Genomic DNA, 14,875 nt, shown 5'->3' with positions numbered 1-14,875 from the left:
GGCGGCACATAAAAAGCACCATTCAAACATGGTCAATGCCAGTGCCACCTGACTGGCCCCTGTGCTGCTGGCTCATAAAAAGCACCATTCAAGCATGGTCAATGCCAGTGCCACCTGACTGGCCCCTGTGCTGGCGGCACATAAAAAGCACCATTCAAGCATGGTCAATGCCAGTGTCACCTGACTGGCCCCTGTGCTGGCGGCACATAAAAAGCACCATTCAAGCATGTCAATGCCAGTGCCACCTGACTGGCCCCTGTGCTGCTGGCACATAAAAAGCACCATTCAAGCATGGTCAATGCCAGTGCCACCTGACTGCCCCTGTGCTGCGGCACATAAAAAGCACCATTCAAACATGGTCAATGCCAGTGCCACCTGACTGGCCCCTGTGCTGCTGGCTCATAAAAAGCACCATTCAAGCATGGTCAATGCCAGTGCCACCTGACTGGCCCCTGTGCTGCTGGCACGTAAAAAGCACCATTCAAGCATGGTCAATGCCAGTGCCACCTGACTGGCCCCTGTGCTGGTGGCACGTAAAAAGCACCATTCAAGCATGGTCAATGCCAGTGCCACCTGACTGGCCCCTGTGCTGCTGGCACGTAAAAAGCACCATTCAAGCATGGTCAATGCCAGTGCCACCTGACTGGCCCCTGTGCTGCTGGCACGTAAAAAGCACCATTCAAGCATGGTCAATGCCAGTGCCACCTGACTGGCCCCTGTGCTGGCGGCACATAAAAAGCACCATTCAAGCATGGTCAATGCCAGTGCCACCTGACTGGCCCCTGTGCTGCTGGCACGTAAAAAGCACCATTCAAGCATGGTCAATGCCAGTGCCACCTGACTGGCCCCTGTGCTGCTGGCTCATAAAAAGCACCATTCAAGCATGGTCAATGCCAGTGCCACCTGACTGGCCCCTGTGCTGCTGGCACGTAAAAAGCACCATTCAAGCATGGTCAATGCCAGTGCCACCTGACTGGCCCCTGTGCTGGTGGCACATAAAAAGCACCATTCAAGCATGGTCAATGCCAGTGCCACCTGACTGGCCCCTGTGCTGCTGGCACGTAAAAAGCACCATTCAAGCATGGTCAATGCCAGTGCCACCTGACTGGCCCCTGTGCTGGTGGCACATAAAAAGCACCATTCAAACATGGTCAATGCCAGTGCCACCTGACTGGCCCCTGTGCTGGCAGCACGTAAAAAGCACCATTCAAGCATGGTCAATGCCAGTGCCACCTGACTGGCCCCTGTGCTGGCGGCACATAAAAAGCACCATTCAAGCATGGTCAATGCAGTGCCACCTGACTGGCCCCTGTGCTGCTGGCACGTAAAAAGCACCATTCAAGCATGGTCAATGCCAGTGCCACCTGACTGGCCCCTGTGCTGCTGGCACGTAAAAAGCACCATTCAAGCATGGTCAATGCCAGTGCCACCTGACTGGCCCCTGTGCTGGTGGCACATAAAAAGCACCATTCAAACATGGTCAATGCCAGTGCCACCTGACTGGCCCCTGTGCTGGCAGCACGTAAAAAGCACCATTCAAGCATGGTCAATGCCAGTGCCACCTGACTGGCCCCTGTGCTGGCGGCACATAAAAAGCACCATTCAAGCATGGTCAATGCCAGTGCACCTGACTGGCCCCTGTGCTGCTGGCACGTAAAAAGCACCATTCAAGCATGGTCAATGCCAGTGCCACCTGACTGGCCCCTGTGCTGGTGGCACATAAAAAGCACCATTCAAACATGGTCAATGCCAGTGCCACCTGACTGGCCCCTGTGCTGCTGGCACGTAAAAAGCACCATTCAAGCATGGTCAATGCCAGTGCCACCTGACTGGCCCCTGTGCTGGTGGCACGTAAAAAGCACCATTCAAGCATGGTCAATGCCAGTGCCACCTGACTGGCCCCTGTGCTGCTGGCACGTAAAAGCACCATTCAAGCATGGTCAATGCCAGTGCCACCTGACTGACCCCTGTGCTGCTGGCACGTAAAAAGCACCATTCAAGCATGGTCAATGCCAGTGCCACCTGACTGGCCCCTGTGCTGGTGGCACGTATAAAAGCACCATTCAAGCATGGTCAATGCCAGTGCCACCTGACTGGCCCCTGTGCTGCTGGCACGTAAAAGCACCATTCAAGCATGGTCAATGCCAGTGCCACCTGACTGGCCCCTGTGCTGCTGGCACGTAAAAGCACCATTCAAGCATGGTCAATGCCAGTGCCACCTGACTGGCCCCTGTGCTGGTGGCACGTAAAAAGCACCATTCAGCATGGTCAATGCCAGTGCCACCTGACTGGCCCCTGTGCTGCTGGCACGTAAAAAGCACCATTCAAGCATGGTCAATGCCAGTGCCACCTGACTGGCCCCTGTGCTGCTGGCACGTAAAAAGCACCATTCAAGCATGGTCAATGCCAGTGCCACCTGACTGGCCCCTGTGCTGGTGGCACGTAAAAAGCACCATTCAAGCATGGTCAATGCCAGTGCCACCTGACTGGCCCCTGTGCTGCTGGCACGTAAAAAGCACCATTCAAGCATGGTCAATGCCAGTGCCACCTGACTGGGCCCCTTGCTGGCGGCACATAAAAAGCACCATTCAAGCATGGTCAATGCCAGTGCCACCTGACTGGCCCCTGTGTGCTGGCACGTAAAAAGCACCATTCAAGCATGGTCAATGCCAGTGCCACCTGACTGGCCCCTGTGCTGGTGGCACGTAAAAAGCACCATTCAAGCATGGTCAATGCCAGTGCCACCTGACTGGCCCCTGTGCTGCTGGCACGTAAAAAGCACCATTCAAGCATGGTCAATGCCAGTGCCACCTGACTGGCCCCTGTGCTGCTGGCACGTAAAAAGCACCATTCAAGCATGGTCAATGCCAGTGCCACCTGACTGGCCCCTGTGCTGCTGGCACGTAAAAAGCACCATTCAAGCATGGTCATGCCAGTGCCACCTGACTGGCCCCTGTGCTGCTGGCACGTAAAAAGCACCATTCAAGCATGTCAATGCCAGTGCCACCTGACTGGCCCCTGTGCTGCTGGCACATAAAAAGCACCATTCAAGCATGGTCAATGCCAGTGCCACCTGACTGGCCCCTGTGCTGGTGGCACGTAAAAAGCACCATTCAAGCATGGTCAATGCCAGTGCCACCTGACTGGCCCCTGTGCTGGCGGCACATAAAAAGCACCATTCAAGCATGGTCAATGCCAGTGCCACCTGACTGGCCCCTGTGCTGCTGGCACGTAAAAAGCACCATTCAAGCATGGTCAATGCCAGTGCCACCTGACTGGCCCCTGTGCTGGTGGCACGTAAAAAGCACCATTCAAGCATGGTCAATGCCAGTGCCACCTGACTGGCCCCTGTGCTGCTGGCACGTAAAAGCACCATTCAAGCATGGTCAATGCCAGTGCCACCTGACTGGCCCCTGTGTGGGCACGTAAAAAGCACCATTCAAGCATGGTCAATGCCAGTGCCACCTGACTGGCCCCTGTGCTGCTGGCACGTAAAAAGCACCATTCAAGCATGGTCAATGCCAGTGCCACCTGACTGGCCCCTGTGCTGCTGGCACGTAAAAAGCACCATTCAAGCATGGTCAATGCCAGTGCCACCTGACTGGCCCCTGTGCTGGTGGCACGTAAAAAGCACCATTCAAGCATGGTCAATGCCAGTGCCACCTGACTGGCCCCTGTGCTGGTGGCACGTAAAAAGCACCATTCAAGCATGGTCAATGCCAGTGCCACCTGACTGGCCCCTGTGCTGGTGGCACGTAAAAAGCACCATTCAAGCATGGTCAATGCCAGTGCCACCTGACTGGCCCCTGTGCTGGCAGCACATAAAAAGCACCATTCAAGCATGGTCAATGCCAGTGTCACCTGACTGGCCCCTGTGCTGGCGGCACATAAAAAGCACCATTCAAGCATGGTCAATGCCAGTGTCACCTGACTGGCCCCTGTGCTGGCGGCACATAAAAAGCACCATTCAAGCATGGTCAATGCCAGTGCCACCTGACTGGCCCCTGTGCTGGCAGCACATAAAAAGCACCATTCAAGCATGGTCAATACCAGTGCCACGTGACTGGCCCCTGTGCTGGCGGCACATAAAAAGCACCATTCAAGCATGGTCAATGCCAGTGCCACCTGACTGGCCCCTGTGCTGGCGGCACATAAAAAGCACCATTCAAGCATGGTCAATGCCAGTGCCACCTGACTGGCCCCTGTGCTGGTGGCACGTAAAAAGCACCATTCAAACATGGTCAATGCCAGTGCCACTTGACTGGCCCCTGTGCTGGTGGCACGTAAAAAGCACCATTCAAGCATGGTCAATGCCAGTGCCACCTGACTGGCCCCTGTGTGCGGGCACATAAAAAGCACCATTCAAACATGGTCAATGCCAGTGCCACCTGACTGGCCCCTGTGCTGGCGGCACATAAAAAGCACCATTCAAGCATGGTCAATCAATGCCAGTGCCACCGACTGGCCCCTGTGCTGGCGGCACATAAAAAGCACCATTCAAACATGGTCAATGCCAGTGCCACCTGACTGGCCCCTGTGCTGGCGGCACATAAAAAGCACCATTCAAACATGGTCAATGCCAGTGCCACCTGACTGCCCCTGTGCTGGCGGCACATAAAAAGCACCATTCAAGCATGGTCAATGCCAGTGCCACCTGACTGGCCCCTGTGCTGGCGGCACATAAAAAGCACCATTCAAACATGGTCAATGCCAGTGCCACCTGACTGGCCCCTGTGCTGGCGGCACATAAAAAGCACCATTCAAACATGGTCAATGCCAGTGCCACCTGACTGGCCCCTGTGCTGGTGGCACATAAAAAGCACCATTCAAGCATGGTCAATGCCAGTGCCACCTGACTGGCCCCTGTGCTGGCGGCACATAAAAAGCACCATTCAAGCATGGTCAATGCCAGTGCCACCTGACTGGCCCCTGTGCTGGTGGCACATAAAAAGCACCATTCAAGCATGGTCAATGCCAGTGCCACCTGACTGGCCCCTGTGCTGGCAGCACATAAAAAGCACCATTCAAGCATGGTCAATGCCAGTGCCACCTGACTGGCCCCTGTGCTGGCAGCACATAAAAAGCACCATTCAAGCATGGTCAATGCCAGTGCCACCTGACTGGCCCCTGTGCTGGCGGCAATAAAAAGCACCATTCAAGCATGGTCAATGCCAGTGTCACCTGACTGGCCCCTGTGCTGGCGGCACATAAAAAGCACCATTCAAGCATGGTCAATGCCAGTGCCACCTGACTGGCCCCTGTGCTGGTGGCACGTAAAAAGCACCATTCAAACATGGTCAATGCCAGTGCCACCTGACTGGCCCCTGTGCTGGCGGCACATAAAAAGCACCATTCAAGCATGGTCAATGCCAGTGCCACCTGACTGGCCCCTGTGCTGGTGGCACATAAAAAGCACCATTCAAACATGGTCAATGCCAGTGCCACCTGACTGGCCCCTGTGCTGGCGGCACATAAAAAGCACCATTCAAGCATGGTCAATGCCAGTGCCACCTGACTGGCCCCTGTGCTGGTGGCACGTAAAAAGCACCATTCAAACATGGTCAATGCCAGTGCCACCTGACTGGCCCCTGTGCTGTTGGCACATAAAAAGCACCATTCAAGCATGGTCAATGCCAGTGCCACCTGACTGGCCCCTGTGCTGGTGGCACAAAAAAGCACCATTCAAGCATGGTCAATGCCAGTGCCACCTGACTGGCCCCTGTGCTGGTGCACATAAAAAGCACCATTCAAGCATGGTCAATGCCAGTGCCACCTGACTGGCCCCTGTGCTGGCGGCACATAAAAAGCACCATTCAAGCATGGTCAATGCCAGTGCCACCTGACTGGCCCCTGTGCTGTTGGCACATAAAAAGCACCATTCAAGCATGGTCAATGCCAGTGCCACCTGACTGGCCCCTGTGCTGTTGGCACATAAAAAGCACCATTCAAGCATGGTCAATGCCAGTGCCACCTGACTGGCCCCTGTGCTGGTGGCACGTAAAAAGCACCATTCAAACATGGTCAATGCCAGTGCCACCTGACTGGCCCCTGTGCTGGCGGCACATAAAAAGCACCATTCAAGCATGGTCAATGCCAGTGCCACCTGACTGGCCCCTGTGCTGGTGGCACATAAAAAGCACCATTCAAGCATGGTCAATGCCAGTGCCACCTGACTGGCCCCTGTGCTGGTGGCATGTAAAAAGCACCCACTACACTTTTGGATAAATAAATATGAGCCCTTGTGCCTCCAGTAGAAAGAATTATTATTATTATTTCTTCTTCTTCTTATTATTATTATTGAGTTAGAGAGCAAAGCATGGCACCGAAGTGACACTGGGGTAAAATATACAAAGCCCAGTATACCCATCATGACTACTTGTCTGATAAGGGTACACTTGTGTGCGCAACATTGTGATCTCATATTAAGATAAATAGCGCATGACCTTGCAAGTGGGGCCCAGTTAGAATTTTCTTCAGATCATGTAGCCCATCCCGCTCAAAGGATCTCTGAATAAGGGTCGCTTAAGGAAGTTGAACAAAACATTCATGTTTCCAAAGGTGAATTATCCAAACCCCAAAGAATCCCTCTCAACACACGGCTATGATGCTCCCCCACTACTTCTGCTCGTGATCAGAGATGCACATATCGTCAGCCACTAAGGGACATGGTCAGCTGGTTACGGTCAAACAACTGACAAGCAAATCTGTGGTATTGAGCAGAATATTTGCTGTAGCCCATCTTTAATACCGAGACAAAACAATGTACATGATAACACTACCAATCAGTTAAAATCAGAAGCCATGAGAGCCACTGCTTGGTACTGCATCAGGGCATTATTATTATTATTTATTATTATTATTATTATTGAGTGAGAGAGCAGTTCATGCCATCAAAGTGACACTGGGGTAAAATATACGAAGCCCAGTATACCCATCATGACTACCCGTCTGATAAAGGTACACCAGGCACATGCATCACAACCATATGTGCGCGACATGGTGATCTCATATCAAGATAAACAGCACATGACCTTGCAGGTGGGGCCCAGTTTGAATTTTCTTCAGGTTGAGTAGCCCATCCCGCTCAAACGGTCCCCGATAAGGGTTGTTTAAGGAGTTGAAAGAACCACCCATGTTTCCAGAGGTGAACTATTCAAACCCCAAAGCATCCCTCTCAACACATGGCTATGATGCTCCCCCACTACTTCTGCTCGTGATCAGAGATGCACATATCGTCAGCCACTAAGGGACATGCTCAACTGGTTAAGGTCAAACAACTGACAAGCAAATCTGTGGTATTGAGCAGAATATTTGCTGTAGCCCATCTTTTATACCAAGACAAAACAATGTACATGATAACACTTCCAATCAGTTAAGATCAGAAGCCATGAGAGCCACTGCCTGGTACTGCATCTATTATTATTATTATTATTATCATTATTATTATTATTATTATTATTATTATTATTATTATTATTATCATCAATATTATTATTATTATTATTATTATTATTATTATTATTATTATTATCATTATTATTATTATATTATTATTATCATCAATATTATTATTATTATTATTATTATTATTATTATTATCATCATTATTATTATTATTATTATCATCAATATTATTATTATTATTATTATTATTATTATCATCATTATTATTATTATTATTATTATCATCATCATCAATATTATTATTATTATTATTATATTATTATTATTATTATTTTTACAACAACGACGACTGATAGACACACACATAATATAGATATACGTTATGATACTGATGACTGTGATGAAAAATATTCATGTTGAGTATTTACTGTTAATAATTCTTGCATTTCAGGAATTAGCCATCCTCCTCAAATATTAAGCGACAATCCAAAGGCAAAATATGGTAAGTTATATTTGATTTTTTCAGATCTTTACCTTTTGACCGACAGATTTAAGAAATAATTTTTTGTAACTAAACACTTTCAAACTTCGGACACTGTTAGAATGTGTCATATAAAACATCTTTTACTCTTAGCATTTTTGAGAAAAACTTATATTTACGAAGTTATTTCACGTTAAAGTTCTCATATTTCGGTAATTTCAACCAATCAATAACGTGTATTCAGCTGAATAAAATTACTGCCGTTGTTTGTCAACAACAACTTTCATTTGTCACTATTATTTATGACGACCTTAACCCTAAAGACTTTTTCACTCTTCGCTTCCTGTGCATATTCTATGGACTGTTCATGCAGTTTTGGTGACTGTTTCTGAGGAGTTGTAGTGCCCCTGAGCACTGTAAACAATAAGTTTGCTATATCAATCCCAGTTTTTCAATGGTACTTTATTTTGCCAACCTCCGAGGATAATTTTTTTATTTCTTTATTGCCCACAGTGGGGCTAAACATAGAGAGCACAAACAAGGACAGACAAAGGGATGAAGTCGATTACATCAACACCAGTGCATAACTGGTATTTATTTAATCGACCCCGAAAAAATGAAAGGCAAAGTTGATCTCGGCAGAATTTGAACTCAGAGCATAAAGACAGACGAAATACTGCTAAGTATTTTGCCCTGCGTGCTAACGTTTCTTATTTCTTTATTGCCCACAAGGGAGTAAACATAGAAGGGACAAACAAGGACAGACAAAGGGATTAAGTTGATTACATCAACCCCAGTGCATAACTGATACTTAATTTATCGACCCTGAAGGATGAAAGGCAAAGTTGACCTTGGCGAAATTTGAACTCAGCATGTAACGGCGGGCGAAATACCTATTTCTTTACAACCCACAAGAGGCTAAACACAGAGAGGACAAACAAGGACAGACAAATGGATTAAGTCGATTATATTGACCCCAGTGCGTAACTGGTACTTATTTAATCGACTCCGAAAGGATGAAAGGCAAAGCCGACCTCGGCAAAATTTGAACTCAGAACGTAACAGCAGATGAAATACCACTAAGTATTTTGCCCAGCGTGCTAACATTCCTGCCAGCTCGCTGCCTTAATCTCTGAGGATAATAAAGCAAAGATGATCTTGATGGGATTTGAGCTCAGTTTGCCAAAGAAAATAAAATAACTAAATACCATTATTCATTTTGTCTACCATTCTACCTGTTCTTCCAATCTTCTACCTATCGCTTATGAATAAAAAAAAATTCTACATCTGTTTATATATTATTCTAATTTGTGTCAATATTGTTGGTATGTTTCAGGTGCGTTGACTGTTTCAAGCTACCTGTCTTTCAAAGATATGCTAGATATTGTCTCTGAACTACAACTGGTAAGTTCTATATTTCTTTCTTTTTAACAAGTAAATTTAAGGCTGCATGCATGCATATTTTATATCTGTTTTAATGAGAGCGAAATGAGATTTTTCTATGAAACCATTTTTGTTTTTCAGTTGCGTACCTTTTTTTTTTTTTTTTTTTTTTGCTGCTTAACACTAATCTTTAAAGTTTGAATAGAGCCTGTTAGTTCTACTCTCTCTCTCTCTCTCTCAAGTGTGAAAGGAATTGCAACAGGCATGTCCATCTCCAGTCCAGTCTTGAGCTAATCGACTTTTTCGTTTTCCACATGAAATGGAAAATAAGGCTGGAGAAGAAATGCCTGTCGCAAAGTGTGTTTCGTAAAAGATGGAAGTCTATAGCAAGTATGTTGCAAGGGAAAGAACCTGTTTAAACGAGAGTATAAAAAAGGAGAAAGCAAAGTCTTCAGTGTGAGTTAGTGGTTTGTGGGGTCAACCGCGTCCTCCGCTTCATTTTTTGTAAATCACTCATTCTCATTTAATTGTACGAGGGGCATTCAATAAGTAATGCCTCTGACCCACTTCCCATAGCAGTAGAGCACCGAAACTTGGCAGAGTTATTAGTCTTTTTCTACGTAGGAACCACCCAGAGTTACGCATTTCTCCCATCGTTTGATGCAGCTCTGGAGACCGTTTTTGTAGAAGACCCCAGCTTGGTCCTCCAACCACAACGTGACTTCAGAAATCAAGGCTGCATCATCTGGGAAACGCTTTCCTTTCAAAATCAACTTCATGGCTGGGAAGAGGTGAAAATCAGAGGGTGCAAGGGGAGGAGTTCATAGCTGCACACCTGTGCTTCTGATCTGGCGATACGCGAGTTGTAGACCGGAGCGTTGTCCTGCAGGAGGAGGATGCCTTTGCTGATCTTGCCCCGCCTCTTGATTTTGATAGCTTCTCTTAATTTCCTCAAAAGTGAAGCATAATAGGCTCCTGTAATTGTGGTACCCTTTGCCAGGAAATCTGTCATCACTATGCCGTCCTGGTCCCAGAAGACTGTGAGCATAACCTCGTCAGCGGAGGGCTGCACCCTTGCCTTCTTTGGAGGTGAGTCACGGTGATTTCACTACATTGACTGGGCTTTGGTCTATGGATCATAGTGATGGACCCAGGTTTTATCCTGTGTGATCAGTCTTTTGAAAAATTATGACTCATCTTCTTGGCACATCTCCAAATTCACCCTCGAGCACTCGACGCGTTCTTGCTTCTGGAAAGGTGTGAGAAAACGGGAAATCCATCTGGCAGACACCTTTTGCATATGCAAATGGTCATGAATGATAGTTTCCACAGACCCGGTACTAATCTTGACCTCATGGGCTATTTGGCAAATAGTTATGCGTTGACCTTCCAAAATGGCAGCCTCAACTTGACGGACAGACGTCTCATCAACGGCAGAAGGGGGCGACCAGATCTGGGAGCTGTTTCCACAGAGTTCCGACTTTGTTTGAATTCACAATGCCAGCATTTTACAAGGTCATATGATGGGGCATCATCACCATAAGTTACTTTCATTTCATCAAAAGTCTCCCGTGATGTGCGTCCTTTCAAATACAGAAACCGCATCACTGCTCGACACTCAACAGGCTCCATTTCACACTTGACTCAGTTCAAACACCTGTAAATCAGAAATCACAATTAGCTCAGAGCTGTAATTCACCACATAATCTATAGAGGTAGAAATAAGTGCACATGCAAAATTTCAGCTAGATCAAACAACTGCAAGTGGGTCAGGGGCATTACTTATTGAACGCCCCTCGTATATATTTTAATTGTTTGTTTATTCATACGTTTCGTCTCATTCGATACCCGGACCCCAATGTTTGTTTTGTCTGTCCTCATATCGTCCCCTCTTTTTCTCAACCTTATGTGAATAAAGAAATACTCTCTCTCTCTCTCTCTCTCTCTCTCTCTCTCTCTCTCACACACACACACACACGCACACACACTAAGCTTCTTTCAGTTACAATCTATCAAATCTATTGTGAAAGCTTTAATCAGTCTGCGCCTGCTGTAGAAGAAGAAACTTGCCCAAGGTACTGTGCCGGTTCTACTGAAACAAACAAACAAATAAACACTCACGCATCCATGCACACACACACACACACACATGCCGTTCAAGAATTTGAACCTGGAAATCTCCATTTCCAGCGACTTCGATGGCCACCTCCCAGTAGTGTCGGGCATCAACGAGGAGCCCTCGACTACAACAAGACGACCAAAGTTTTTTTTTTCCCAAGGTCTGGGGTCTCCCACCCCTAAGCCCTAAACCGTCACCTAATCACCCTTACCCGCCTTGTTGCTTAACAACAACAACAACACGCACACACACGCACACCATAAGCTTCTTTCAGTTTCAGTCTACCAAATCTATTCTAAAGGTTTTGATCCGTCTAAGCCTTTGATAGAAGAGACTTGGCTGAGATAGTGTTGTGGGGTTGAAACCAAAACCTCAAGGTCGGGAAGAGAGTTTCTTAACCACCCAGCCTGATTCTGTCATAAGTTGTAATAAAAAATAACCCTTGACTTGAATTATAAAGGTAAATATAATTTATAGTATTTTTATTCAGAATAGGCACAGGAATGGCTGTTTGGTAAGTAGCTTGCTTACCAACCACATGGTTCTGGGTTCAGTCCCACTGCATGGCACCTTGGGCAAGTGTCTTCTACTATAGTCTCGGGCTGACCAAAGCCTTGTGAGTGGATTTGGTAGACGGAAACTGAAGCCTGTTGTATATATGTGTGTGTATATATATATTTATATATATATTATATTTTGTGAAATTTGATTTAGTATTTCTAAATTGAATTTTTCCCTGTAAATTTGGAATAATATTCTCTCATTTTATTATTATGTGTATATATATCTATATGTGTGTGTATGTTTGTGTGTCTCTTTGTCCCCCCCCCCACCATCGCTTGACAACTGATGCTGGTGCGTTTACGTCCCCCATAACTTAGCGGTTCGACAAAAGAGCCCAATAGAATAAATACTAGGCTTACAAAGAATAAGTCCTGCGGTCAATTTGCTCAACTAAAGGCAGTCAATTAAGAACAAGAAAAGGTGAAAAGCTTTTTACATTTGTTTTTAAGAAATTTCAAAAACCACTTAACCCTTTCGTTACCAGCCTGGCTGAAACCACCTCTGGTTTTGAGTACAAATGTCCTGTTTTCATAAGTTTTGATGGAAAATCTTCCACCAAACCTTAGTCACAATTTATGTTCCTAACACTAGCTTAATGATAACTAAGTTATTTTACTAAAGTTTTTGTTATATTTAAAATAATTGAAAGAAACACAGAGCTTCTCAAAATAAATACAGTAACAAAAGGGTTAACAAATGATTAATTTAACCCTTTTGATACCAACCTGGCTGAAACTGCCTCTGGCTCTGTAGTACAAATGTCTAGTTTTCATAAGTTTTGAATTAAAATCTTCACCAAACCTTAGTCACAATTTATGTTCCTAACACTAGCTGAAGCCATTAAAAAATCAATAGAAGTGACTTTTTTGTGAATTTTCTATCCAAAACACAATCAAAATGCCCGAAATGTGATACGCCAATTGAATGCCAGCTAGCTGTATGTGATTGGTCGGAGATTTGGACAGTACTCGTGTATGTGCGCACGCACGCAGCTGTATATGCATGCACTAGCACTATGACCCGGCAAATACAGTAACGAAAGGGTTAAAGAAAAAATTACTTAATATGAGGTTTCTTGAACAATTCACAAAATTTCCAAAAATCTCAAAGAATTTCAAAAAAATTCAAAAGTTTTGAAGTTTTAAAGTTTTCAAAAGTTATAAAACCTTTAAAGTTTCAGAGGCTTTAAAAAGTCCAAAAGAATGGAGGTAAGAGATAGGTGACGAGACAGACAGACAGACAGACAGAAGGTGAGTAGATAGGTAGGTAGATCAATGAGTAGAGAGATGGATAGATAGATGGATGGATAAATGGGTTGTTAGATAATATGATAATATAATAATAATGAAATTATTGTATACAGTGCTCAAGTGCACCACAACTTGTCAAAAGTGCGTATAAAGCATGTGCAGTAATGTACAAATGTCTGGGAAGTGAACAGTGTATGAGTCAGATACATGCTTGCGTGTGTATGGAGGAGAGAAAATCAGGTGTAGTGTTAGCGAATTTTTGGAAGCATGGAAGTTTTGAAGGATGCAGTGCTCCGACAACTAACAACTGATGCTGGCAGTTTGTTCCATGCTTCAGCAACTCTCAGCGTGAAAAAATGTTTCCTAAAGTCATGGGAGCTGTGCTGTTTTCTGACTTTGTAAATATGTCCACGGGTGTTAGACAGGTGGAGTTTGAAAAGGTGTTCTGAGTTATTGTTTGTAAGATGGTTAATAATTTTATGGGTGTCTGCCAAGTCAGCTGCCAGACGTCAGAGTTTCAATGTGTCCATGCCCAGGGAAGTAAGGCGTTCAGAATATGGCAAATGCCTGATGGAGGGTATTCTCTTGGTTGCACGTCGCTGAATGGTTTCCAGACGATTAATATCCTCAGCAAGATAGGAGTTCCAGACCGGTGATGCAAATTCCAGGTGAGGTCTTACCATAGCTATATAAAGCCGCAGATAGATAGCTGGAGACCGGCTCACAAAGGACTTGGTTTTAAAGTTTTCAAAAGTTATAAAAGCTTTAAAAGTTTCAGAGGCTTTAAAAAGTCCCCCAAAAAACTAGAGATAAGAGACAGACAGACAGAAGGTGGGTAGATAGGTAGGTAGATCGACAAGTAGAAAGATGGATAGATAGATGGATGGATAGATGGGTTGTTAGTTAGATAGGTAGATAAAAAGAAAGAATGCATATGCGGCATGTAATATGTGTATGGCCATGTTACAGCATTTCATCTTCCTACCAACTGAGATACACCAGTGCATTATTTAATGTGCCCTTCTTTGTGGTTATGGGAATATGGTTGCTATTTCTAGCAGCTTGAGTAACCACATAGAGGCTTGTACTATAGTGTGATGTTAATGTTTAGTCACAGGTCAGACCTCACAGACACATTATCAAAAACATTCCCTGGTGACTAAACTAGTTCGATAGATAAATAACCAACAGCTTAATAATGCTTCAGAACTTAACTAATTAGTATTGAAATTATGGAAAACAGGCTTTGTTATGCAAATTCATTTTGAACATTTCATTAATTTTGAATTTTTTATTTATGAAAAATTATTGTATTTGCATAAATGCTTTCTACTTTTTGTCACCATCTGTTTCTTCGTTGTCATCGTCGTCATCATCATCATCATCCAGGGGTAAGTGACCATTATAAAGATGATGATGATGTATGATGGAAATATACAAGGACGAGGGGTTAAGAATTCCATTTCATAATCATAACGTTTCAGGTTCTGTCCCACTGAATGGGACCTTGAGAATGTACTTATCTGTTAATCTGCCTATCTGTCTGTCTGTCTATCTATCTATCTTTCTATCCATCTTCTGTCTGTCCGTCCGTCCATCCATCTGTCTATCTATCTATCTATCTATCTCCATCTATCTATCTTCATCTATCTATCTGCCTGTCTGTCTAGCTAT

General features: G+C 45.2%; 1 protein-coding gene across 2 annotated transcripts in view; it reads left to right on the top strand.

The window, feature by feature from the left end:
* Nucleotides 1-14,875, top strand: part of LOC115211836 (beta-galactosidase-1-like protein 2) — a 103,867-nt gene that overhangs the window by 63,463 nt on the left and 25,529 nt on the right. For both annotated transcript variants that reach the window (XR_004999330.1, XM_029780554.2), the window contains exons 11-12: nt 7,856-7,906; nt 9,222-9,289. Coding sequence is in view for 1 of the 2 variants with exons in the window: in XM_029780554.2 (XP_029636414.1) it covers nt 7,856-7,906; nt 9,222-9,289 (119 nt within the window). In the remaining variant the exon portion in view is untranslated. The remainder of the gene's footprint in view (nt 1-7,855; nt 7,907-9,221; nt 9,290-14,875) is intronic.

Source organism: Octopus sinensis, linkage group LG5 (genome assembly GCF_006345805.1).
Source record: "Octopus sinensis linkage group LG5, ASM634580v1, whole genome shotgun sequence".
Lineage (NCBI taxonomy): Eukaryota > Metazoa > Mollusca > Cephalopoda > Octopoda > Octopodidae > Octopus > Octopus sinensis.
Note: the sequence above shows the minus strand (reverse complement) of the source record. Positions and strands in the feature narration are given on the sequence as shown.